At 48.8% G+C, this 27,975-nt stretch overlaps 1 protein-coding gene across 2 annotated transcripts; it reads left to right on the top strand.

Annotated features, from left to right (window-relative positions):
* ankrd50l (ankyrin repeat domain 50-like) lies at positions 1 to 27,975 on the top strand. 2 transcript variants are annotated; one of them, XM_060826396.1, is made up of 5 exons: positions 1 to 177; positions 13,384 to 13,932; positions 20,103 to 20,332; positions 20,982 to 24,525; positions 26,392 to 27,975. In XM_060826396.1, exons 2-4 carry the CDS (start codon positions 13,532 to 13,534, stop codon positions 24,521 to 24,523), a joined length of 4,173 nt encoding a protein of 1,390 aa, XP_060682379.1. In that variant the 5' UTR covers positions 1 to 177; positions 13,384 to 13,531; the 3' UTR covers positions 24,524 to 24,525; positions 26,392 to 27,975. The 2 variants fall into 2 exon arrangements, with proteins under 2 accessions (XP_060682379.1, XP_060682380.1); XM_060826397.1 differs by lacking the exon at positions 1 to 177 and adding an exon at positions 9,095 to 9,115.

Raw genomic sequence — 27,975 nt, 5'->3', positions numbered from 1 at the left:
TTCCTGCCCCCCGCTTCCTGCCCCCGGAGCCGGAGCCGGAGCCGGAGCGAGTGTCGGTGCCTCCGCCGCCTGGAGCTCAGCTCCTCCCCGGGCCCGCGGCGCCGTCAGCCCCCGGACAGCGGCCTACTCCAGGCCCAGGCCTCGGCCCTAACACGGCGCCGCTCCCCGGACACGGAGGTAAGAGGATCCCAGGGACTGGGCAGGGGGGGGGGAACAGACACACGGACTTACATTCCTATAGCGCCGGGTTCATCCTCTCACTGGTCTCCTGGGCAAGGAAACGCTCCACTGCGGGTACACAGTGCGATCCCACTGAGAGAGAAACACTGCCCCGAGCCCACACTCACAGCCCCCCTTTAAATATCAACACAGGAACACTCTACATGGATACCAGCTCCTCTGACAGTGCGGCACTCCCTCAGCGCTGACCCTCCGACAGTGCGGCACTCCCTCAGCGCTGACCCTCCGACAGTGCGGCACTCCCTCAGCGCTGACCCTCCGACAGTGCGGCACTCCCTCAGCGCTGACCCTCCGACAGTGCGGCACTCCCTCAGCGCTGACCCTCCGACAGTGCGGCACTCCCTCAGCGCTGACCCTCCGACAGTGCGGCACTCCCTCAGCGCTGACCCTCCGACAGTGCGGCACTCCCTCAGCGCTGACCCTCCGACAGTGCGGCACTCCCTCAGCGCTGACCCTCCGACAGTGCGGCACTCTCTCAGCGCTGACCCTCCGACAGTGCGGCACACCCTCAGCGCTGACCCTCCGACAGTGCGGCACTCTCTCAGCACTGACCCTCCGACAGTGCGGCACACCCTCAGCACTGACCCTCCGACAGTGCGGCACTCTCTCAGCACTGACCCTCTGACAGTGCGGCACTCCCTCAGCACTGACCCTCTGACAGTGCAGCACTCCCTCTACACTGACCCTCCGACAGTGCGGCACTCCCTCAGCACTGACCCTCCAACAGTGCCCACTCCCTCAGCACTGACCCTCCGACAGTGCGGCACTCCCTCTACACTGACCCTCCGACAGTGCGGCGCTCCCTCAGCACTGACCCTCCAACAGTGCCCACTCCCTCAGCACTGACCCTCCGACAGTGCGGCTGTCCCTCAGCACTGACCCTCCGACAGTGCGGCTGTCCCTCAGCACTGACCCCCCGACAGTGCGGCACTCCCTCAGCACTGACCCCCCGACAGTGTGGCACTCCCTCAGCACTGACCCTTCGACAGTGCCCACTCCCTCAGCACTGACCCTCTGACAGTGCAGCACTCCCTCAGTGCTGACCCTCCGACAGTGCCCACTCCCTCAGCACTGACCCTCCGACAGTGCAGCACTCCCTCAGCACTGACCCTCCGACAGTGCAGCACTCCCTCAGCACTGACCCTCCGACAGTGCAGCACTCCCTCAGAACTGACTCTCTGACAGTGTGGCACTCCCTCTGCACTGACCCTCCGACAGTGCGGCACTCCCTCAGCACTGACCCTCTGACAGTACGCACTCCCTCAGCAGTGACCCTCCAACACTGCGGCATTCCCTCAGCACTGACCCTCCGACAGTGCGGCACTCCCTCAGCACTGACCCTCCGACAGTGCGGCACCCCCTCAGCACTGACCCTCCGACAGTGTGGCACTCCCTCAGCACTGACCCTCCGACAGTACGCACTCCCTCAGCACTGACCCTCCAACATTGCGGCACTCCCTCAGCACTGACCCTCTGACAATGCGGCATTCCCTCAGCACTGACCCTCTGACAGTGCGCACTCCCTCAGCACTGACCCTCTGACAGTGCGGTACTCCCTCAGCATTGATCCTCCGACAGACCCCAGTCCCTCAGCACTGACCCTCCGACAGTGCGAGACTCCCTCAGAACTGACCCTCTGACAGTGCCCACTCTCTCAGCACTGACCCTCTGACAATGTGGCACTCCCTCAGCATTGACCCTCCGACAGTGTGGTGCTCCCTCAGCACTGACCCTCCGACAGTACGGCACTCCCTCAGTGCTGACCCTTTGACACTGCGGCACGCCCTCAGCGCTGACCCTTTGACACTGCGGCACGTCCTCAGCGCTTACCCTCCAACTGTCTGGCAGCCCCTCAGCACTGACCTTCAGTACTGACTGGCTGCCGGCAGACGTGGTTGAGGCAGGTACATTAACAACACTTAAAGGGCATTTGGATAAATTCATGGATAGGAAAGGTTTCGAAGGACATGGGCCAAGTGCATGGCAATGAGGTTGGAGTGCATGGACCCATTTGGGCCAAAGGGCCTGTCTGTTAGGGGAGGACTCTATGACACACCCTCAGCACTGACCCTCAGACAGTGCGGTGTTCCCTCAGCACTGACCCTCAGACAGTGCGGTGTTCCCTCAGCACTGACCCTCAGACAGTGCGGTGTTCTCTCAGTACTGTAGTGCTTTGCAATTTTTATGAATAAATGTTCCATGTCTCAGTATTCTGAATATAATGGATGGCCTTGAACTGTTGCATGAACCCTAAATTGTTTGTGGCTGATAATTATTTTCGCAAATGCTCGTGTATTTTTTGTCTTTTTCATACTCTTGAGGAAACTTTCGTTTCTCTGGGAAAGTCCCTTTTATAATTACAGAGATTCATGTTTGAGCTGCTTGCTGAGTGATTCATTGGGCTGGCGTGCCCCTTGAGAGCTGTCTTCTTGAACCGCTGCAGTCTATGAGCTGTAGGGTGACCCACAAAGCCCCTGGTGCGAGCCACAAAGCTCTCAGGGTGACCCTGACAAAGCCCTTGCCCAGTGATACTCAAGGAACAGTGGTATATTTCCAAGTCAGGAAGGTGAAAGTCTTGGGAAATTAGAAGGGGATGGTATTCCCATGTATATGCTGCCCTCATCCTTCTAGATAGAAGTAGTCTTAGGATAGTTGATGAATTTCTGCAGTGCATCTTTTAAATAGTGCTCACTACTGCTACTGAGTGTCAATGCTGGAGGGAGTGGATATACTCTACCATCCCATCATTGAGGAAGAGAGTATTGTTGAGTCTCCTTCTCCAGTGAGTTGTTTTCTTGTCCACCATTAACAACTGGCTGTAGCAAGAGGGCAAAGCTTACATTGGATCCATTGGGTGTGGGATCCCTTGGCTCTGTCTATCACTTGCTGTTTCTGCAGGTAGTCCTGTTTGGTGGCTTCATCAGGTTGACACCTCATCTTCAGGTCTGCCTGGTGCTACTTATGCACGCTCCATTGAACCAGGGTTGATCCTCTGGTTTGATGGTAATGGTTGAGTGGGGGTTATGCTGGGCCTTGAGGTTACAGGTTGTGCTGAAGTACAGTTCTGCTGCTGTTCTTGACTCACAGTGCCTCATAGATGCCCAGTCTTGAGTTGCTAGATCTATTTGAAGTCAGTCCCATTTAGCACAGTGATAGTGCCACACAGCACAATGGAGGTTATTCTCAAAGTGAAGGCGGGACTTCATCTCCATAAGAACTATATAGTGGTCACTCTTACCGATACAGTCATGGACAGATGCACCTGCAGCCGACAGATTGGTAAGGATGAGGTCAAGTATGCTTTTGCCTCTTGTTGGTTGCCTCACCACCTGCTGCAGACCCAGTCCTGCAGCGATGTCCTTTAGCTCCCAACCAGCTCCATCAGTAATACTGCTACTGAGCCACTCTTGGTGGTGGGCATTGAAATCCCCCACACAGAATACAGTTTGTGCCCTATCACCCTCAGTGTTTCCTCCAAGTGTTGTTCAGCTATGAGGAGTACTGACTCATCAGCTGAGGGACTATGGTACAATGCAACCAACAAGAGATTTCCTTGCCCTTGATTAAGCTGAAGCTATGAGATTTCATGGAGTGCAAAGTCAATGTTGAAAACTCCCAGAGTAATCTCTCATGACAGTATACAACTGTGTCGCCACTTCTGCTGGGTCTGTCCTGCTGGTGAGATAGGACATAGTACTGGGGGTGTCTGAGACATTGTCTGTAAGATATGATTTTGTTAATATGATTATGTCAGGCTGTTGCTTGACTAGTCTGTGAGACAGCTCTCCTAATTTTGGCACTACTCCCCAGATGTTAGTCAGGTGGACTTTGCAGGTTCATTAAGGCTGTTTCTGGCATTACCATTCCCAGTGCCAAGGACGATGCCAGGTGGGCTGGTTTCAGTCCTTTGAAACTTTTTCACAGTTTCATACGAATGAGTGTCTTGCTAGGTTATTTCAGAGGGAGCCGCATTGCTGTGGGTCTGCAGTCACAGGTAGCCGAGACCCGTTTTAAAATAAAAGACATTAGTTTGACGTCTGCCATTCACAATAGTTACTGGTTGGAAGCCCAATGGAAGGTGGAAAGTGCAGGAGGGTATCTGAAAAAAGAAATTAGGATAATAAACAGGGGGTGTGAAAAACCCCTGGCAGGTAAAGTTAGGAAGAATCCCAAGATATTCTCTGAAGTATTTGAGAAGAAAAGGATAACCAGGGAAAGAATAGAACTCATAAGGGACCAAGGGGACAATTTGTATGTGGAGCAGGAGGATAATGGGAGAGTGTTAAATCAGCACTTGTCATCCTTGTAAATCCTTTCTGAACCCTTCCAAGTTTCACAACAACCTTCCGATAGGAAGGAGACCAGAATTGCACACAATATTCCAACAGTGGCCTAATTAATGTCCTGTACAGCTGCAACATGACCTCCCAACTCCTGTACTCAGTATGCTGACTAATAAAGGAAAGCATACCAAATGCCGCCTTCACTATCCTATCTACCTGCGTCTCCACTTTCAAGGAGCGATGAACCTGCACTTCAAGGTCGTTTTGTTCAGCAACACTCCCTAGGACCTTACCATTAAGCCTATAAGTCCTGCTAAGATTTGCTTTCCCAAAATGCAGCACCTTGCATTTATCTGAATTAAACTCCATCTGCCACTTCTCAGCCCATTGGCCCATTTGGTCAAGATCCTGGTGTACTCTGAGGTAACCTTCAGACACCTCCAATTTTGGTGTCATCTGCAAACTTATTAAGCATACCTCCTATATTCACATCATTTATATCTAGTGGAATTATCCAAGGAGGTAACCAGGAGTGTTGATGAGGATAATGCCATTTATATGGATTTCAGCAATACCTTTGACGAGGTCCCATGTTGGAAACAGACGAAAAATGTAAAAGCACTTTGGATCCAGGGTAACTTGGCAAGATGGATCAAGAATTTTGTTAGAGAGAGGAGCCATAGGGTGGTGGTAGAGGGCTGTGTGTGTGACTGGAGCACGATGTGACACAAGGATCAGCATTGACAGTGTGGAGGAGGGTCTTGGGTTACAGGAGGATGTAAATGGATGGGTCAGATGGACAGATCAGTGGTAGATGAAATTTAACCCTGATCACTGTGAAGTAATGCATACTGGACGAATGAACACGACAAATTAATATGATCATTAAGAATTCATATGAGATATTTGCCTTTATCAGTCATGGCACAGATTATAAGAGTAGGGCGGTGATGTTGGAGTTGTAGAGAACTTTGGTCAGGTCACAGCTGGAGTACTGTGTGCAGTTCTGGTCCCCACTCTCTAGGAAGGATATGATTATAGTGGAGAGGGTGCAGACGAGATTCACCAGGATGTTACCTTGGATGGAGCAGTTTAACAATGAAGAGAGGCTGGATAAGCTCGTTATCTTTGGAGCAGAGGAGACTGAGGGGGGACCTGGTAGAAGTGTGTAAGATTTTGAGGGGCATGGTCTGTGTGGATAGAAAGCAGCTGTTTCCCCTTGTTGAAAGGTCATAAACAAGGGGCATAATTTTCAAGGGTGAGGCAGGAAGTTTAGAGAGGATTTGAGGAACAATGTTTTCATTTAGAGGTCAGTGAGAAACTGGAATGTATTGCCTGGGAGGACCGTTAAGGCGGAAACTTTATAATCTTTAAAATGTACTTGTATGAGCACTTGAAATGTCATAACATTCAAGGCAGTGGTCAAGTGGGACTAGTGCAGGTAGAAGTAAATTTTGTTGATACAAACCTGATGGGCCGAAGAGCCTCTTCCCCCCGGTATGATCCTAGGTTTTTAATTTCAGATTGTTCCTGTGGTAGGATTTGAATCTGGTTTCCTGGTCCATTACCTCGGTCTCTCATTTACTATCACCTAATATTCTCACCAGGTCACTGTCTCCCCACAGGGCATTACCTAGATCTAGTCTTATGCCCAGTCCTGCCAATAGCAGTAGCTTCCACTGCAAGAATGGAATACAAAATTATGTCCTTAAACCTACTGATGATACCAAGATGGGCTGGATTCTGAAGAGTGTAGTTGGAAACATGAGGTTAGAAAGAAACACAGAGACAACAGGAAAAGTATGTTGCAAAATCTGGTTTCTCAGTTTAAGTTTTGGACCTTACAAGAATTTCATTGGATGATGTTGTGAAGTGATTCAGAAAACAATAATGAATTGATGGAATATTGGTCTTCAGTGTACACTCCATGGCCAGTCAGTCCAAACCCTACAGGCAGTTCTGGGCTCTGCAAGGAAATATTAGTCTAGAACAGAGTGCAGTGTAGATTTACCAGAGTAATACCAGAAATCAAAATGTTAAATTGTGAATAAACATTGTCCAAAATATGATTTGTTTTCCTGGAATACAGAATGTGCAGTGTGATTTTGAAGATATTAAAGTTTTCTAGACCAGTATCTGGAGTAGGAGGGTTGTCTTCAGAGGGATGGCTGAACTGTATTGACTGGTGTTTCAAAGAGTCAGAGGTGACAAGATCCTGAGGCGTCCTTACTGAGTGGATGTGGAGAGAATGTTTCCTCTTGTGGGAGAATCTAGAACAGTTTAAAATCAGGGGTCACCCATTTTGATAGGAATGAGATGAAGTTGTCTTCCTGGAAGGTCATGAGTCTTTGTTCCTAAGGAGGTGCAGGCTGAATCCCTGAGTATTTTATGGGCAGGGTTGGTTTCTTAGTAAGCAATTATCCCTGTAATCTTGCATCTCCAATTTACCTGACCTGCACATCTTTGGACTGTGAGAGGAAACTGGAGCACCCGGAGGAAACCCACGCAGACATGGGGAGAACATGCAAACTCCACACAGACAGTCACCTGAGGCTGGAATCGAACCCAGATCCCTGGAGGCAGCAGATGGAGTGGGGTGAATGTGGACTGATCTGATCAGCTGTGATCTTATTGAATGTGGAGCAGGTTTGAAGGGCTGAATGGCCTATTCTTGATTTATGTGAATGTCTGTAACTGTTAGGGTTCGTCAAGAAAAAGAGTTTCTGTTGTTCAGGGAGTCTAGGGCTAAGGTAGAATCTGAAAGTTAGATTTTACAGGAGAGAAGATAGGAATTACATCAACATAACAAGGGTGTCAGAGTTTGGAGCACTTTTGTAAACAGTAATTAATGATCAGAGTCAAAAAGTGTGCTACTGGAAATTCCTGATGAAGAACTTATTCCCAAATCGTCGATTCTCCTGCTCCTCAGATGCTGCCTGACCTGCTGTGCTTTTCCAGCATCACACTTTTTGACTCTGATCTCCAGCATCTGCAGTCCTTACTTTCTCCTAGTAATCAATGATCAGTCAGTTGTTTGTTTGCATTTAAAATTGCTAGGTTATTATTAATCAAAGGCCATTACTGACATAAGGAGTAAGTGTGTGCTGGGGTTAACGCACTGATCAGCCACGATCTCATTGATTGGTAGAATGGATGCGAAAATCTGAATGGTCTCCTCCGGTTCCTTAATTTGTAAAAACATCCGACAGTATTGAGCAACAGTTTATGTTCTTTGCTGCAAAGCTGGACAGAACCAGATTTATTAAATTCAGCAGCACCGTCCAAATCCACAGCCTAAAAGAACGAGGACAGCAGATACATGGGAACACCTACCCAGCAAGTTACCCTCCAGCCACTCACCATCCTGACCTAGAAATACATCATAGTTCCCTGTCATTGGGTCAAACTCCACATAATCAGTCACCTGAGGCTGGAATCAAACCCAGGTCCCTGCGCTGTGAGACAACAGATGGAGTGGGGTAAATGTGGACTGATCAGATCAGTTGTAATCTTATTGAATGAGTCAAAGTCCTGGAATTTCCTCCCAAGGGCATCATGGGTCTACCTATAGCACATGGACTACAGTGGGTCAAGAAGGCAGCTCACCCCCACCTTCTCAAGGGACAACTAGGGACGGGCAATAAATGCCGGGCCCAGCCAGTGATGCCACAACCTTGTAAACAAATAAAAATGATGTTGACAATGTGAGCTGTTGGGAATTGAGCACGGACATCTATTGTTACTCCAGCATCATCTGTGTATCTGTACTATATGATGACCATGAATCTTTTGTCGATTGTCGTAAAAACCTATCTGGGGATCTAAAGACCTTTAGGGAAGGAAACTGCTGTCCTGAGCTGGTCCAGTGTACACGTGACTCCAGACCCACAGCAATGTGGTTGACTTTTAACTGCCCTCTACGGAATTAGGGATGGGCAATAAATACTGACCCAGCCAGAGATGCCCTCATCTCATGAATAAATTTTAGAAAATGATGTACAGCCTAACTCAGGGTCCTGCTGCTGCGGAGGGTACGGGGTCAGTGTCCAGTGAAGATGGTTGTTTGGCCCTGACACACAATGCAGCTCAACCCAACCGTCACGACCCAACCGTCACGACCCAACCGTCATAAATGGCTGTTCAATGTTGTCATATACTTTACACTTTCAGGAACATCCCTGTGAAAAGGCTGAGAGGGTTAGATTCTCCCTGGGAATGAGAGTGAGAGTGACTTCAGTTGTGAAGTGAGAGGGTCATGAGATTTTCAGGAAGGTGGAGTCGATGGAGTTAAAGCTCTGTTTTTGTGAACTATCTTTCCCGGATTAAACAAACTTCAGATGACAAGAATGTTCTGGGATGAATAACAAGGAGAGATTGGTGTTTCCAGTTTTCCCTGCGCCGTCATTTCCTGTAACCCACCGGCACTGGAGAAATGTTTTTTAAAGGAAAATTGATTCAGTTTGAGAGTTAGTGAGCGGGCGTGAACTTTGACAGTGATCTGGTCTTCCTGTTATTCGTTATAACTGTTTGTGAAAAGTTAGCTCTTGTGCAGAGTCGGGAACAGCGTGGATTTAACCTGGGATAAGATTGGGGTAAGACTACGTTAAAGCTGGGGTAAGGTTGAATTTGATGTGAATCAGTCAGGCTGCTCTCACTGTGTCTTACATGTGTGGGCAGATCAGGGAGACACCTGTGTGCAATGTTTGACATAGTTCATTCTTTTAAATTCTGGAGTTCAAACTTTTTCATCCAACTGAAAAGTAAAGGCAGTGCCAACACAATTGATTCGATGATCAGTCGAGAGTGACCCCTGTGTGTTGGTCATTCTTCATTCTCCTGTACACCGTCTGCATTCCGTGGATCCCCCAGCCCTCAGTGTGATTGTACTGAGAGTTAGATAGTCAGCAGGAAACCAGGGGGGGTGTTTACACCAGGTGTTCACCTGTGTTGAGGTGGGGTTTGTGATCAGGATATGAAAGAGATCTTTCCACAAGTTTGGACTGCACAGAGAATTTGTTGAAGACGTTACACACTTAGCTACAGAGTAAAGCTCCTTGCACGCTTTTAAACAGAAAGTAAAGCTACCTTAACACTGACCCCATCAAATACGCCCACACAGGGACAGCATGGGGTTAGTAATAGTGCAGAGCCTCTCGACTCTGTTAAACTGAAAGTAAAGCTTCCTCAGCACTGTTCCCACTAAGCACTCTAGGGACAGGAATAGCACAGGAGAAAGTGAGGACTGCAGATGCTGGAGATCAGAGCTTAAAAATGTGTTGCTGGAAAAGCGCAGCAGGTCAGGCAGCATCAAAGGAACAGGAGAATTGACGTTTCGGGCATGAGCCCTTGTTCAGGAATCATTCCTGAAGAAGGGCTTATGCCCAAAACGTTGATTCTCCTGTTAAGGTATAGCACAGGGTTAGGAACAGCATAAAGCTCTCTCTACTCTTTTAACATTAAAGTAAAATACCTTTACTCTTTAAACTGAAAGTAAAGCTCTCTCTACACTGACCCCATCAAATGCTTCAGGGGCAGCCTAGGATTAAACACAGAGGAGAGCTCCCAGTACACTGTCCCCTGCGTTGTGAGGTTGGTCTCTGGTACCACGTTCTCTGCATCCTCTCCAAGATCCTGACAGTTGAAAGTGAGGGGTCCAGAACTGGACAGGAATCTCCACTGCAGGTCGAAGTAGAGTTTTATAAAGGTTTATCCATTCCTCCTTGTTTTTATACTCTATGTCTGTGAGCATTAAGTAGTGCATTAGGGTTATAGTTAGGGTCAGGCTTCACAATATACTCTTTAACTTGCCCTGTCTACTTTAATGTGCATGTATAAAGCCCCAGCACATTCTGCTGTTTTAAATTCCAATTAGACCAATGATTTTATTTCCTGAAAATGGATCAGTTCACCTTCTCTATTGAATTGAATCTTCCATGTGTATGTCTCGATCACCAACCTAGTCTTCTACAGCCTGTTATTTTCCTCTTCAATGTTTACAAATGTTGCTTTCAATGTGAGCTGGGAGTGAATGCAAAATACTGTTTTCACAAAACACTGTTTTTGCAAGCTGTGGAACTGACAGCTTAAACACAGGACCATGTCAGCTTTTAGGGTGAGTTATGTACTTGGTTAATATATTGGGAATGGGATGAGGATACTGTTTGAGTGGATGATAAACACATTTAGATCCTAGATGGGGTTATAGTGATGGGCCAAAGGGCCTGTTCTTGTGCTGTACTGTTCTATAGAAGGTAATGTGTGTGTGTGTTGGCCCAGAGGTATGGGCACAGTCATCAACAAATACTTTGTGCCTACTTTGATGCAGGGGAGATTCAGCAGGATGCTGCCTGGGATGGAGAGTCTCCGTTATGAGGAGAGACAGGACAAGCCGGGCTTGTTTCTCTGGAACAGAAGAAGCTGAGGGGGGGTCTGATTGATGCATACACAATTATGAGAGAGACAAGACAGAGTAGATTGTGAGAATCTTTCCCCATGGCAGACGTGTCTAAGACCAGACAACATATGTTTAAGGTGAAGCATTTAGAGGAGATCTCAGAAAATGTTTTCCCCCAGATGATGGTAGAAATATGGAAGGTGCTGCCTGAGAGGGTGGTGGAGGGAGATACTCTCAGAATTCAAGAGGCATATGGATAAGCACTTAAAACACCTGGGCATCGTAGGCTATTGAGCACATGCAGGGTAATAGGATTAATGTAGTAGTTCATTTGTCAGCGTACATGTAGTGGGTTGAAGGGCCTGTTTACTGTGGAACATTACGGCTCAAATGGACTTGGGGAGCACTAACGCGGCAATGGATTACACCTCACCGCAGGAAAGCAATGGGTACTACGGGCAATTTAGCATGGCCAATTCACCTAACCTGCACATCTTTGGATTGTGGGAGGAAACCAGAGTACCTGGAAGAAACCCACACAGACACGGGGAGAATGTGCAAACTCCACATGGAGAGTTGCCCAAGGTGGGAATTGAACCTGGGTCTCTGGCGCTGTGAGGCAGCAATGCTAACCACTGAGCCACCGTGCCACCCATTTGGAATTTATTTGGAAGCACTAGCTTTCGGAATGCTGCTCCTTCATCAGGTGATTGTGGGTTGTGCATGAGAAAAAGAGAGAGACAACTGCTGTTGGTTTGACCTGAGGGTCACTGTGGACAAAGTGAGGACTGCAGATGCTGGAGATCAGAGCTGAAAATGTGTTGCTGGAAAAGTGCAGCAGGTCAGGCAGCATCAAAGGAGCAGGAGAATTGACGTTTAGGGCATGAGCCACCCTTAGGTCCCTTTTGAATATTTTCTCCTCTCACCTTAAACCTATGCCCTCTAGTTCTGGACTCCCTTACCCTGGGAAAAAGACCTTGGCTATTTACCCTTATCATTTGGACCTCTACAAGGTCACCCCTCAGCCTCCAATGCTCCAGGACTAACAACCCCAACCTATTCAGCCACTCCCAAAAGTTCAAACCCTCCAACCCTGGAAATATCCTTAAATCTTTTAAGTTTCACAACATCCTTCCGATAGGAAGGGGACCAGAATTACACACAATATTCCAAACGTGACCTAACCAATGTTCTGTACAGCCGCAACTTGACCTCCCAATTCCTATATTCAGTGCTCTGACTAATACAGTAAAGGAAAGCATACCAGATACCACCTTCACTATCCTATCTACCTGTGACTCCACTTTCAAGGAGCTATGAACCTGCACTCCAAGGTCTCTTTGTTCAGCAACACTCCCTAGGACCTTACCATTAAGTGTATAAGTCCTGCTAAGATTTGCTTTCCCAAAATGCAGCACCTCACATTTATCTGAATTAAACTCCATCTGCTACTCCTCAGCCCATTGGCCCATCTGATCAAGATCCTATTGTAATCTGAGGTAACCTCCTTCACTGTCCAATACACCTCAAATTTTGGTGTCATCTGCAAACTTACTAACTATACCTCTTATGCTAACATCCAAATCATTTTATAGATGACAAAAAGTAGAGGACCCAGCACCAATCCTTGTGGCACTCCACTGGTCACAGGTCTCCAGTCTGAAAAACAACCCTCCACCACCACCCTCTGTCTTCTACCTTTGAGCCAGTTCTGTATCCAAATGGCTAGTTCTCCCTGTATTCCGTGAGATCTCACCTTGCTAATCAGTCTCCCATGGGGAACCTTGTCAAATGCCTTACTGAAGTCCATGTAGATCATATCCACAGCTTTGTCCCCATCAGACCTCTTCTTTACTTCTTCAAATCCTATAGTTTGGAAAACGATTGGGATCAAGTGTGGGACTGTACCCCACTGATAGCGTTGTACTGTCGGAGGGTCAGGGCAGAGAGAGTGCTGCACCGTCGGAGGGTCAGTGCAGAGGGAGTGCTGCATTGTCGGAGGTCAGTGCTGAGGGAGTGCTACACTGGAGGGTCAGTGCTGAGGGAGTGCCGCACTGTCAGAGGATTGGTATGAAGGGAATGCCAGCATTGTTGGACGGTCAGTGCTGAGGGACTGTTGCACCGTCAGAGGGTCAGGCGGAGGGTCAATCTTTTCAGATGGGTTGTGAAACAGAGGCAGTGTGTGTGTCTCTGGCAAATATAAATTTACCCGTGGAATCAGTTCTCCTGTTGGTGTGGCGAATATTTAATCGTCCAGTCAGTATGAAGTGATCAGTTTTATTTTGTCATTATCACATTGTTTGTGCAGCTGACTGTGCATCAATTTATTTCTCTGTTTGCCACGTTCCAACAGATGGTACACTTTGCCGGTACCTTACTGAGACTTCAGTTGAATTTCAGTTTTTGAATCTGTCTGACACATGTTTTCTCTCTCTCTCTCTCCCCCCCCCCCCCCCCCCTCCCCAGGTTCCCACATGCCGTGACATGTGTTTGCTGCAGATCCAAGACAGCCGAGCTTCGGGCATTCCCGCTGTGATTACTCGCCATGGCCACACCCGTTCCGGAGTCCAGCATGAATGAAGTGCAGAACTGGGAGCATGGAAAGGATTGAGCAATGACTCAGAGCTTGCTGCAGGGGAAGAGATTCTACTGTCGACAATGGGCTTTGCACAAGTTGCAGCGCTGCCTGGACTATGGTGCATGCAGCCGGAGCACTGGGGTCTTGGTGACTGGGGGTCCAGGCAGCGGTAAGACTGCCCTGTGCAGTGAGGTGCTGTGGCCAGTCTCTGAGCATGGCCAGCGGTTTGACCTATCGGTCAGGACTGTGGCCTATCACTTCTGCCAAGCTCAGGATGTCCAGACGTTGTCGGTCAGTGGATTTGTCCTGAGCCTGGTGGAGCAGATTGAGAGAAGCTCTTGGCTGCCCAGTTACAGGGAGAGACTGCGGGAGGTTTCATTGCAGGCATTACTGGAGCGCAGCGAGTGTGAGAAAAACCCCGATGAAACCTTCAAAAGGTAACATTAATAAGATGCCCTGTGACTGTTGATTTCATCATCATTGCTAAGAGTCAGAACGTGGAAGAATTAACATGAAAATTGAAGCACGGCCATTCAGAGTGATGTCTGGAAGTACTTCCTCTGACATTCCTTGTCACTTGGAACTGTCTCTCCTGAAAAGCAGCTGACATGAATTCAGAGAAGCAGTAGGCCACTCTGCCCCTCTAGCCATCTCTGTTATTCAGTGTCATGCTTAATTTGATTGTGGGCTCAACTGCACAATTCTCCTGACACCACTGAGCCCCCACTGAATCTGTGCATTAGTGTGAGCTTCCAAAGAAAGAGATTTGTGTTGATTGACACCATTCAAGAGTTTGCAGTTGCAGGGTAATTGGACCATAAGATATAGGAGTGGAATTGGGCCATTTGGCCCATTAAGTCTGATCCACCATTCGATCATTACTGGTGTTTCTCAACCCCGTTCTTCTGCCTTCACTCCATAACCTTTGAACTCCTTACCAATCAAGTAACTATCTACCTCTGACTTAAATATACTCAATGACCTGGCTTCCACAGCCCTCTGTGGCAATGAGTTCCAGAGGTTGACTAATCTCTGGCTGAAGGAATTCCCCTTCATCTCAGTTAAAGGGACATCTCTTCACTTTGAGGCTGTGCCCTGGGGAGATACAGATCAACAGTAATCTAATTTAAACTGAATGGGAATGCAGGTGAAAGGGACTGAATGGTCCCAGCCAAATATGCCTCCATTTGCTCATGAATAACCCTCTGTTGGAGTGTCACTGACTCTGAACCAGCTGCAGCTGGGATCAAGACAAAAACGGGAAATGCTGGAGAACTCAGTGAGTCTGGCAGCATCTTTGGGGGGGGGCGGTGTAGTGTTTTAATCACGTATGAGTCTCCTTCAGAATACAGCTGTCATACCAGACTTGAAACATTAACTCTGTTTTTCTCGTCCCAGATGCTACCAGACTTGCCGTGTTCCTCGAACACTTTCTGTTTTTATTTCAGATTTCCAGTTTCTGTAATTGTTTATTTTTATATCGCTACTGGTATCACCTCAGACATTGAATTGAAGGTTATTCTGATACAGCTACAGAAATGCATTTTCACAGTGTTCCAAACAGACTCACCCCCATCTGAGGCTGCACTAGATAGTTCACAACATCGGTGTCAACTGTGACCTCGAGATGAGATTCTGACCTCTGATTTATAAGGTCATGTTTGACCGAGTGTGGCATCAAGGAGCTTGAGCTAAATTGGAATCACTTTGATGGGGAGTGGTCCCGGTCAGACTGGGGGCCGGGAGGGCGATGGTCCGAGTAAATCTGGGGAATTGGAGGAGGTGCCATCTCAGTCTGAGGGGAGTGTGACTGTCTTTTGTCAGTCTTGGGCTTTCACTGTCTCACTTTGACCTTGTTATTTGGTCATGAACTTCAGGACTGTGCTCACTTACTCTCTGATTCTCTCTGAGCTTGGGAACAGGTTGAATTTTATTGGAGTTCAGGTTTTGGGCACTGATCAGTCCAAATGAAGGCAGGTCGCGATGATTCATTGTAACCTCTCCCTGACTGCATTGGAAACTCAGGCAGTCTGAGAGTTGTCGTGATGTGACTGGGTGCTGAGTCAATTTGTCAGGGTGTGTCACATCAGGCTAGAAAAACTAGTCTCTGTCTTACAGTAAGGTGTGTGTGTGTGTGTGTGTGTGTGTGTGTGTGTGTGTGTGTGTGTGTGTGTGTGTGTGTGTGGTGAGCCACTCCTGCTGCTTTTGGGGTTCTGTTTCCAGATTCACTATCGAGGGGCAGCAGCACACCTTACACCCAAATCCCAACTGCCAAAAATTTCAAAAGTCGAAAGCAGTCACTTTTACAATCATAGAACCATCGAGTGCTGACTGCGGTAATCTGGAAAACGGCAAGGTTACGTTTGTGGCCAGTAAGATCCCACCAACCGATAATTAGGAGCATTTGATGAGGACAGTATAGAGAGAGCTTTACTTTCAGTTTAAAACAGTAGAGGGAGCTTTACCCTTATCCCTCACCATGGATATCCAATCCCTCTACACCTCCATCTGCCATGACCAGGGCCTCCAAGTCCCTCCGTTGTTTTCCTCTCCAGACGTCCCCAACAGTACCCTTCCACTGACACTCTCATTCGTTTGGCCGAACTGATCCTCACCCTTAACAATTTCTCCTTCAAATACTCCCACTTCCTCCAGACCAAAGGGGTAGCCATGGGCACACGTATGGGCCCCATTTATGCCTGTCTCTTTGTTGGCTACGTACAACAGTTGATCTTCCGTAATTACACCGGCACCACTCCCTACCTCTTCTTCCGCTACATTGATGACCTCATTGGCGCCACCTCGTGCTCCCGCGAGGAGGTTGAGCAATTCATCAACTTCACCAACACATTCCACCCTGACATTAAATTTACCTGGACCATCTCTGACACCTCCCTCCCCTTCCTGGACCTCTCCATCTCCATTAACGATGACCAACTTGACACTGACATTTTTTATAAACCCACCGACTCCACAGCTACCTGGATTACACCTCTTCCCACCCTACCTCTTGCAAAAATGCCATCCCATATTCCCAATTCCTCCGCCTCCGCTGTATCTGCTCCCAGGAGGACCAGTTCCACCACAGAACACACCAGATGGCCTCCTTCTTTAGAGACTGCAATTTCCCTTCCCACGTGGTTAAAGTTGCCTTCCAACGCATCTCCTGATGAAGGGCTTATGCTCGAAACGTCCTTCCTGATGAAGGGCTAATGCTCGAAACGTCGAATTCTCTATTCCTGAGATGCTGCCTGGCCTGCTGTGCTTTGACCAGCAACACATTTGCAGCTGTGATCTCCAGCATTTGCAGACCTCATTTTTTACTCCAACGCATCTCGTCCACACCCCGCACCTCTGCCCTCAGACCCCACCCCTCCAACCGTAACAAGGTCAGAACGCCCCTGGTGCTCACCTTCCACCCTACAAACATTCGCATAAACAAAATCATCCGCCGACATTTCTGCCACCTCCAAAAAGACCCCACCATCAGGGATATATTTCCCTCCCCACCCTTTTCCGCCTTCCACAAAGACCGTTCTGTCCGTGACTAACTGGTCAGGTCCACGCCCCCCCTACAACCCACCCTCCCATCCTGACACCTTCCCTTGCCACCGCAGGAACTGTAAAACCTGTGCCCACACCTCCTCCCTCACCTCTATCCAAGGCCCTAAAGGAGCCTTCCACATTCATCAAAGTTTTACCTGCGCATCCACTAATATCATTTATTGTATCTGTTGCTCCCGATGCGGTCTCCTCTACATTGGGGAGACTGCGCACCTCCTAGCAGAGCGCTTTAGGGAACATCTCTGAGATACCTGCACCAATCAACCACACCGCCCCATGGCCCAACATTTCAACTCCCCCTCCCACTCTGCTGAGGACATGGAGGTCCTGGGCCTCCTTCACCGCTGCTCCCTCACCACCAGACGCCTGGAGGAAGAACGCCTCATCTTCCGCCTCGGAACACTTCAACCCCAGGGCATTAATATGGACTTCAACAGTTTCCTCATTTCCCCTTCCCCCACCTCACCCTAGTTCCAAACTTCCAGCTCAGCACTGTCCCCTTGACTTGTCTGGACTTGTCCTACCTGCCTATCTCTTTTTCCACCTATCCACTCCACCCTCTCCTCCCTGACCTATCACCTTCATCCCCTCCCCCACTCACCTATTGTACTCTATGCTACTTTCTCCCCACCCCCACCCTCCTCTAGTTTATCCCTCCACCCTTCAGGCTCATTGCCTTTATTCCTGATGAAGGACTTTTACCCGAAACGTTGATTTCGCTGCTCCTCGGATGCTGCCTGACCTGCTGTGCTCTTCCAGCACCACTGATCCAGAATCTGGTTTCCAGCATCTGCAGTCATTGTTTTTAACCCCACCCAGTACACTCCCTGTCCTGGGAGGTGGACAAGTTTCTGCAGAGTGTGATGTTGAAGCTGAACATAAGGGCGAGAATGTGAGGAATGTGTGATGTGTCTGTTGTGCACATTCCAGTGTTAGCTGATTCGGATACTCCCTGTGTGCTCAGGGTCATTAGCTATTGTAATAAGTCTGGTCAGTAAAAAATGAGGTCTGCAGATGCTGGAGATCAGAGCTGAAAATGTGTTGCTGGTCAAAGCACAGCAGGCCAGGCAGCATCTCAGGAATAGGGAATTCGACGTTTCGAGCATAAGCCCAAGGGCTTATGCTGGAAACGTCGAATTCCCTATTCCTGAGATGCTGCCTGGCCTGCTGTGCTTTGACCAGCAACACATTTTCAGCTAATAAGTCTGGTCAGTCATGTGCTCCTTTTCTATCAGGCCCTATGTAGCCAGCGATGGTCAGATGTATATGATGCTGCAGGTTTTCATCAGTTCCCTCAACATGTGCTTCTTGCTGCATACTGCCCAGCCCTGGTTACAAGTGAAAAGTGCAACTGAACATGAGACCATTTGGTTGTCTTTGTCTTCAGTTGTATTCAGGTCTCCCTGAGCCACACTCAGAATGTGAATTGGAGGGGTAGATTCGATTTGGCTTGTGATCTTTGCTGCACACGCATAGACACACACACACAACTGTGTTTCATGTATTATTCAATTATCGAACCGCTTTCTGTGTCTCAGCCTTCCTCCCCATCCTCCATCACCAACGCCACTTGAATTCCCTACATGAGGATCACCACATTCACCCCTTTCTCAGCTCACCACCAAAGCTCCAATCTCCTCGGTTCCAGATCTCTCTAGACTACCTTCCACATTCTACCAACAATAAGCTGGTTGGAATAGGAGGAGGCCACTCGGCCCTTCGAGCCTGCTTCACCATTCAACAAGATCACAGCTGATCTGATTTTAACCTCAACCCACACCTCTCCCAATAACCTTTGGTAATCAAGAATTTATCGATTTTGCCTTAGAAATATTCTGCATCGACTGCCTTTTGAGGAAGAGAAACATTTGCTGTCCTTAACATTATCAGCATGTCCATTTCAGGAGCACCTCAATTTTATAATTCTGACCCCAGATTTCAAAGCTCTCTGTGGTCTAACCCCTCCCTCCTCACCCTCAAGCCCCTACACCCCTCCCTACCTCTGTAACCCCCTCCAGTCCCTTCTCCCCCTCCCTACCTCTGTAACCCCTCCAGACCCTACACCCCCTCTCTATCTCTGTAACCCCCTCCAGATCCTACACTCCCTCCCTATGTCTGTAACCCCCTCTAGCCCCTACACCCCATCCCTACCTCTGTAACCCTTCCCGTCCCTTCTCCCCTTCCCTACCTCTGTAACCTCCTCCAGACCCTACACCCCTCTCTGTCCCTGTAACCCCCTCTAGCCCCTACACCCCCTCCCTATCTCTGTAACCCCCTCTAGCCCCTACACCCCTTCCCTACCTCTGTAACCCCCCTCTAGCCCCTACACCCCTCTCTACCTCTGTCACCTCACCCAGCCCTTCACCCCACTCTATCTCTGTAAGTTCCTCTAGCCCCTACACCCCCACCCTACCTCTGTAACCCCCTCTAGCTGCTACACCTCCTCCTTTCCTCTGTAACCCCCTCTAACCCCTACGCCCCTTTCTATCTCTAAGTTCCTCTTGCCCCTATCCCATCCCCCTCCCTATCTCTGTAATCCCCTCTAGCCCCTTCACCCCTCTCTATCTCTGTAAGTTCCTCCATCCCCTACACCCCCACCCTACCTCTGTAACCCCCTCTAACCCCATCCCCTCCCTACCTCTGTAACCCCCTCTAGCCCCTACACCCCCTGCCTATCTCTGTAACCCCCTCTAGCCCCTTCACCCCTCTCTATCTCGGTAAGTTCCTCTTGCCCCTATCCCACCCTCCTCACTATCTCATCATTCTCTCCATTCCTCTCACTCTGTTATCTCAAGTGTTCCCAATGTTTGTGGATGTTCCTTTAGCCTACACCCTGACCAAAATCCACCTCTTTCTTTGAGTCTTGCTTTCTCTTGCTGCAGTCCATCAACGCATTTCCCCTGCCTGTCTGCAGTGTTTTGTGAGTTATTGGTATAGTGTTCACGTGTCAGGGCTGGCTTTTTCTATATGAAAGTTAGGTTTCCTGAGATAAGGATGGAAGTGTCTCAGATTGACTCTCAGCTTTCCACTTTCCCTCACGCAGAGCCCTCCTTCTTCCTCTGCTGGACCTGCAGCCCCCATCACAGAATCTCCTGCTGCTCGTGGACTCCATCGATGAAGGGGAGATCTTCAAAGATGCCGACTGGAAGCCTTCTGGGAAGAGTGGGACCATCGCTGAGCTTCTGTCCAATCACCAGGAACTCTTCCCGTCCTGGTTACTCCTGGCGTGTTCAGCTCGAAAACAAAATAAAACAATTAGCAGAATGTTTTCAGGTGAGGATGGTTCAGGGGAGGTTTATCGAGGAGTTCAGATTGGCAGAAAGTTTTAACAGAAGACTCTGTTCCCGGGGCAGGAGGGTTAGTCACCAAAGGGTCACAGATCGAAGAGAATCAGCAAATGAATACGAGCAGGTGTTAGGGATAGTTTTTTGAAGGCGTGGGGTGTTATGATCTGGAGCATGATGCCTGAGGAGAAAGCAGAATCAAGAGTAACTTCTTTACTCAGAGAATACTAGGGGTGTGGAACGCACCGTCTGCAGCAGTAGTAGACTCTCCAACTTTAAAGGCATTTAAATGGTCATTGGATAAACATATGGATGAAAATGAAATAGTGTAGGATAGACAGGCTTCAGATTGGTTCCACAGGGTGGTGCAACCGAAGGGCCTGTACTGCACTGCCATGTTCTATATTCTAAAGGGAATTAGAGAAATAACTGGAAGGAAAATTAATTGCTGGGCTGTGGGGAAGAGTCAGTGGTGAATTGGATCGTTCTTTCAAAGAGATGGTCAAAGGCAAAATGGACCCAGATGGGCTCCTTTGCGTTTGAATTGAATGAATTGCGTGTCCTGTCCGTGTTTTGCATGACCATTCTACAGGAGCCAGCAGCAAATTACTCATTCTACCTGCTCTTACTTTTGACAGGTTTCCGGAAAATTTGCCTGGACGATCTCCGTAAATCCCACATTGTGAAGGACGTGCAGCAGTATATTCTGTGCCGATTAGACCAGGAGGAAGCTCTGAGGCAGCACCTGAGCCGTGACACTGCGGAAATGTTAAATCAGCTTCACATCAAGAGCAATGGCTGCTTCCTATACTTGGAGAGAGTGTTGGACGGGGTGCTGGATAATTTTATCATGCTGCGTGAGATTCGTGATATTCCGGGCACCCTCAATGGCCTCTACCTTTGGCTGTGCCAACGACTCTTCACCCGCAAGCAGTTCACCAAGATCCAGCCAATTCTCAATGTGATGCTGGCTGCCCAGAGACCTCTGACCCCCCGGCAGTTGTTTGAAGCTGTGTGGACCAAAGGCACTTGTTTAACAGCCAATGATTTCCAGCGCAAGATGGAGACATTGTCCAAACTCCTGCTAGATGGGGAAGGGGGCACTAAGATTGTGTTTCACCACAGCTTTGCTGAGTGGCTGCTGGATGTTAAATATTGCACTCAGAAGTACCTGTGCAATGTGGCACAGGGGCATGCCATGCTGGCCATGGCTCTGACTTGCCGTGCCAAGGAACTGACCGCTGCTCAGGTACAAGAATACGCCCGGCACCTCGTCCACTCCCAGCTCCAGCCTGAGCCTTCCTGCCTGGCGTTGTGGATGGTGTGGAGTGGGGCACCAGTCAGCCGAGACTCCCTGGCCTCCATTTTGCCGGTGGAGCAGGAGGTCTTGCAGCTGCTGGTCAAAGCCGGTGCCTACGCGGCTGACCGGGAGGGAGCAGATTCCTCGGGAGTCATTCACCGCGCACTGGAGAGGGAGGATTCCATCCGGATGCTGCTGGAGAATGGGGCAAGTGTCCACCAGCGTGATTCGAATGGGCGCACACTGCTTGCCAACGCAGCTTATAGTGGCAACTTGGAGGTGGTCAACCTGCTGCTGTCCAGGCAGGCTGATCTAGAAACTGAAGACCATCAAGGACAGACACCCTTAACCCTGGCAGCTCGCATGGGCCACACTAAAGTCCTTCACTGCCTGATTTCACACAATGCCAACATCAATCATGCTGACCAGGAAGGCTGGACTGCACTGCGGTCAGCGGCCTGGGGAGGGCACTCTGAAGCTGTCACTGTGCTGCTGGAGTCTGGGGGAGCTGAGGTGGACAGTGTAGACACTGACCATCGCACTGCACTACGGGCTGCCGCCTGGGGTGGGCACGAAGACATTGCCCTCACCCTGCTACGGCATGGGGCTGATGTCAACAAGGTGGACACCGATGGACGCACTGCGCTGATTGCTGCTGCCTACATGGGTCACCGAGAGATGGTGGAGATCCTGCTGGACCACGGTGCTGACATCAATCACCGAGATGCAGATGGGCGTTCGGCGCTGTCTGTGGCAGCACTCTGTGTACCTGCCAGCCGTGGCTATGCCAATGTGGTGAGCCTGCTTATTGAGCAGGGTGCGGAGGTGGGGCACCGGGACCGCGATGGCCTGACCCCGCTTTTGGTGGCTGCATATGAAGGTCACGCAGACGTGGTGGATCTGCTGCTGGAGGGTGGAGCCGATGTGGATGAGGCAGACTCCACTGGGCGTACGCCACTCCTGGCTGCAGCCTCCATGGGTCATGCAGCTGTTGTCAATGCTCTGCTGTTCTGGGGAGCGGCTGTGGACACCATTGACAGTGAAGGTCGAACCGTACTCAGCATTGCTGCTGCTCATGGTAACACTGAGGTGGTCCAGACCCTCCTGGACAGAGGTCTGGATGAGAATCACCGCGATGACATGGGCTGGTCACCCCTTCACATGGCCAGCTTTGAGGGTCACTGCTCTGTCTGTCTGGCACTAATTGAGCAGGGTGCCAGGGTGACAGAAGTGGACAATGATGGAAGGATCCCAGTGATCCTGGCAGCTCAGGAAGGCCATTGCCAGTGTGTTGAGGTCCTGCTGGGATATAAATCTCCTGTGGACTGGCGAGGCTATGATGGGCGAACAGCGTTGTGTTCTGCAGCTCTCGAAGGTCATAAGGATGTGGTGAAGATGCTGTTGAGCAAAGGGGCAAGTGTAGACGTGAAGGATGCAGACGGGAGGCCTTTGCTGTACCTCTTGGCCTTGGACAACCAGATGGAGATGCTGCAGCTGCTCCTGGACGAAGGAGCTGCCAACCTGGAGGCACGGGACTTGGACGGACGGACAGTTCTGCACGTGTGTAGCTGGCAGGGTAACCTGGAGTTGGTAAAGTTACTGGTCAAGTATGGAGCAGAGGTGAACGCCTTGGATAATGACCATCGCTCAGCCCTGCATTCAGCAGCTTGGCAAGGCCACTCGTCTGTGGTGCAGTTTCTGATTGAAAGTGGTGCTCCTGTTGATCATGCCTGTAACCAGGGAGCCACCGGCCTCTGCATAGCCTCTCAGGAAGGTCATACTGAGGTGGTAAGGATCCTTGTGGAGAGGGGAGCAGATCCTAAGCATGCTGACTCATATGGCCGGACCCCAATGAGAGTGGCAGCCAAACGTGGGCAGACAAAAATCATGAAATTGTTAGAGAAATTTGGTGCACCGGCATTCAACGGTTATGTGGCACCAGTGCCTGGGCAGAAAGGGGAGCAACACACCACCACCGTGAAGACTCTGTCCTCTGGTACATCCAACAGTTCGGGAAGTCCCAGTGTGGTGGCTGTGGAGACGCTTTCTACCAACCGCATGGTCAGTGAGAAAAAGCAAATGGGGGCAACAAGCTCTCCCTCGGGGTCCCCAGATTCCACTGTGGATCATCGCAAGTCTCTCATGTCCAACAACTCTTTGAAAAGTTCTAAAAACTCCTCCATTGTCACCTCCTCCACCTCCCATTCCCTGGCCACTGACCAGACAGTGCCCATCGATAGCTTGACCTTCACTCAACAGATCCAGCAACACTCTCTGCCTCGCAGCCGCAGCCGACACTCCATCCTCACCTCCCCTTCGTCAACACTGGTCAAACCCAAAGTCAGCTCACAGACCAGTGCCATATCAGAGTCAGCAAAGAGCCCCAGCAGACATGGGGGGAGCTCATGCTTATCGAGTCCAGTGCTGGGCATTGAGTTGACACAGACCAGTCCCAAGGGCAAGAAGGGAGCATCAGGGAAAGTTGCTCTGACCAGTGTCCCAGAGCAAACGTCCAAAGCTGAAATCACCAAGGGGAGCTCAAAGATTGGATCACCACTCATAACATCAGTTGACAACAACAAACTGCACACTGAGCGGGAGATCTCCCCCTTTTATTGGTGCCGTGACAAACAAACTGTGTCCTCAGGGCTGGAGGAGAAACAGAATGGAATCCTCAGCAAGTCTCACAGCAGAGATCCCAGGAGCCCAAAGGCCTCTCCCCAGAAGTTGAACAGCACCAGCGCAGTAGAGAAAGTGATGATGGAGCCATTGATCACAATCACAACCCTGGATCCTGAACTAAATCTCAAACAAGCTATCAAACTTCAATTCGAGGGCCCAACGAGTGGTTTTAATTACAAGAAGGAAACACCGTTATGAGGGTAAGCTGTTGTTATGAGGGGTAAGCTGTTGTTATGTCACTGACTGACCAGATATATTACAATGGCTGTGCTAAGCGAAAAGAGCTGAAGGAAATCATTCAGTCCATCAAGTCTTATCCACTCGATTAGATCATGGGCTGATTTGATAATCCTCAACTCACATTCCTGTCTTTTCCCCATAGCCCTCAATTCCATCACTGATTAAAATTCTGTCTCAGCCTTAAATATACTTCAAGTCCCAACCTCGTAGCTCTCTGTGGTAAAGGAATTCCACAGATTCACTCCCCCCCGAGAGAGGAAATTCTTCCTCAGCTTTGTCTTAAATGTGTGACCTATTATTGAAATGATGGCCTCTGGTCCTAGACTCTCCCACAAGGGAAAACAGCTTCTCCACGTCTGTGCTGTCAAGGCCTCGAACAATCTTGCATATTGTCATAAAGTCTCCTGTCATTCTCTTAAACTCCATTAAATAAAAGTCCAATCTCCCCTCATAAAGAAATCCCATCATACCCAGGATCAGCCGAATAAACATTCTCTGGACTGTCTCCAAGGACAGTAAAAGGGACCACAACTGTTTCCAGTCTTTCAGTTCTGGCCTGATGTGTGCCTTGTATCGTTTCAGCAATACGTCCCTACATTTACACGACATTTCCTTTGAAAGAAGGCCATTAGGCCATTCTTGCCTAGTACCTGGTGAACTTGGATGATAGCTTTTTGTGATTCATGATTGTGGACTTCCAAATCCCTCAATGCTGTTGCTTTCTGAAGTCTTTCTCCATTTAAATAACATTTACTTTGTCTATGCTTCCTGTCAAAGTGCATAACCACACATTTTCCCACATTATGTCTTGTCTTGCAAGTTTTTTTACCCATTTACTTAACTGTTTAAATCCCTTTGTAGAATCTTTGTGTCACCCTCCCTACTTGCCTTCCCCTGTAATTTTGTGTCATTAATAAACTTGGCGATAGTACATTCACTTTCCTCATTCAAAAATGGGTTGAAAACCACAGTGCTGATTCTTGGCTTTCCACTAATTACAGGTTGCCAGTCTGAAAATAGGTCCCCTCATCCCAACTCTGAGTCCTATATTAGTTAGCCAACCAGCTATCCATGTCAATATATCATCCCAACACAATGGACTCTAATCTTATTAAGTAGCCTTATTTGGGTATCTTATAAAACACTTTCTGAAAATCCAAATATGTTACATCCCCTGCTTCCCTTTTAGTTATTCTGCTTGTTACCTCTTAGTGCTATAATGGCGTTGTCAGTGTGACACTGGATATGGTTGATGGGGTATGACCTGCTGGGTGCACAGCCATTTGGACAAGTGATCTCCGCACTGATCCAACCAACAGTGCGGCGCTCTGTCACCGCTGACCGTCTGATAGTGCGGCACTCCCTCAATACTGACCCTCAACAGTGCGACACTCCCTCAGCACTGACCCTCTGACAGTGTGGCATTCCCTCAGTACTGATCCTTCAACATTGCGACACTCCCTCAGTGCTGACTCTCCGACGGTGTGACAACTGTCCGACAATGCAGCGCTCCCTCAGTACTGATCCTCTGATAGTGTGGCACTCCCTCAGCACCGGACCTCCAACATTGCAACACTCCTTCAGTACTGACTCTCAGATAATGTGATGCTCCCTCAGTACTGACCATTCAGCAATGCGATGACCCCTCAGTCCTGACCTTCAGATAGTGTGACACTCCGTTGGTACTGACCTCCGACAGTGCGGCACTCTCTGAATGCTGTGTAGAGTGTGTTAAATCTTTCTTTGTTTTTCTGTTACAGAGCAGTGAGTGAGACAATGAGGAAGAAATAGCTTTCACTCACCTGATCTTTCTGTCCTTTTTTCAGGAATGCTTCTGGTGACTGGCTTGTTTGCACAGAGAATCACTGCGCTGGGTTCGGGCTCCCTGGCTTGTTTGTTATTCTGTGCCGTAGGATGGGATGTCAGAGAGACGCAGCAGTATTCATCAGGCTCAGTTCTCTGGGATAGCACCACGTAATTCAGGGAAAGGACTGACCTTTTCCTCATCATATCAATGTATAATTCTGTGAATATGCATTGCAGTCTGCTATGTTTAATGGCCTACATCTGCTGTAAAACAGTGTGTACAGTATTCGGGGCTTTTCCTGATGCAATCAGGATACAATTTTTATTTTTCTTAATTTTATTTCCTTCAGCGTTAATGCTCATGGGAAGTGAGTGTGAAAGGTCAGTGGGGATGTTTCCTAATCCCTGATTGGAGTGGATGCCCCTTCCCTCTACTCCTCTAGATCTTGCCCTCTGACCCCTAGTCAAGACATTGGAGTTTAAACTGTGTTCAATATGAGCAGGTTCATCTGAGTTTAGGAGTACAGTCACATTGTACCACTGGCAATGATGGGAAGCAACCTTCTGTGTCCTATATTATTCTCATCAACCCATCACAAGCTGTGTCCCTGTTTTATCATTATAATGGTGTATATGCCCATCCGAGCAGTTCAAATGACACAACTAGTTGTGCCCATGATGTTGTCGATGATTAATGGTGATGTATTTGTCCATGTGAATCATGCAAGTACCACAGATTGTATCTTTGGTTTGTGAATGCTGGTTATATTAGATTGAAGAAAGTTTTCAATAGTTTTGTTGGCTGAGATGGGAATATGTTGGGAGGCTGTGTTTATGTGCAGCATGAACTGGACTCTCCAGCCCCATAATGTATTGCTCTCCACACAATTTGCAATATTTCCTCTGGGGAACAGTCCACCAACCTTCCTCTGCCCCAGACATATGCCAGCTCATCATTGCCCCTTGTTTACCTCTCAGGGGGCAGTGAGAGGGAGCCATTTCCCAGGTTGAGAGAAATACACAGTTATACTTGCTGGATGTTGAAATGGGTACATCTGCTTATTACTGCTTCACAGAGTGTTCACAAGAAAAGGACAGCAATGAAGAGAATCCAGGGCTCCAGTGGAGGGGAACCTTGACCAAGTTAAGTCCTGAGTGGGGGTCACAGATGTTGGACTCTGAGTTTGGGAGACGGATTGCGGCGTTTGGGTTTCTTGATGGAATTAGGGAGAGATTCACAAGCATTCACCTGACCCTCCGAGCCTGACCTCAGCATTCCAGATTACCTTTGGGGCTGATTTTGGGCTTTGGGAAAAAAATCTCAATGGTTGCCCTAACTCCCCATTTTCTCATGTACTGTAAAATTTCTGATTGTGTTTTTTAGAGGGGCAAGCAGGGGTTGCTGGGCAGTGTTGAATTGATTTGCTAATTTTGGTGCTGTTCTGATGTTCATTTGTATGGAGGGTTACTGATCATTTCTGAAATATTCAGCTGGCTGCTGTTTCCTCTCTTTCTGGTTTTTATACATGGATTTTTTTGAGATAAAAGTGTTACTACTGGAGATTCTTTCCCTCTCATGCCAAATACAACGGTTTTGGATTTAA

This window comes from Hemiscyllium ocellatum, chromosome 6 (genome assembly GCF_020745735.1).
Source record: "Hemiscyllium ocellatum isolate sHemOce1 chromosome 6, sHemOce1.pat.X.cur, whole genome shotgun sequence".
NCBI classification, from domain to species: Eukaryota; Metazoa; Chordata; class Chondrichthyes; order Orectolobiformes; family Hemiscylliidae; genus Hemiscyllium; species Hemiscyllium ocellatum.
This window is presented reverse-complemented; position numbering and strand designations above follow the sequence as displayed.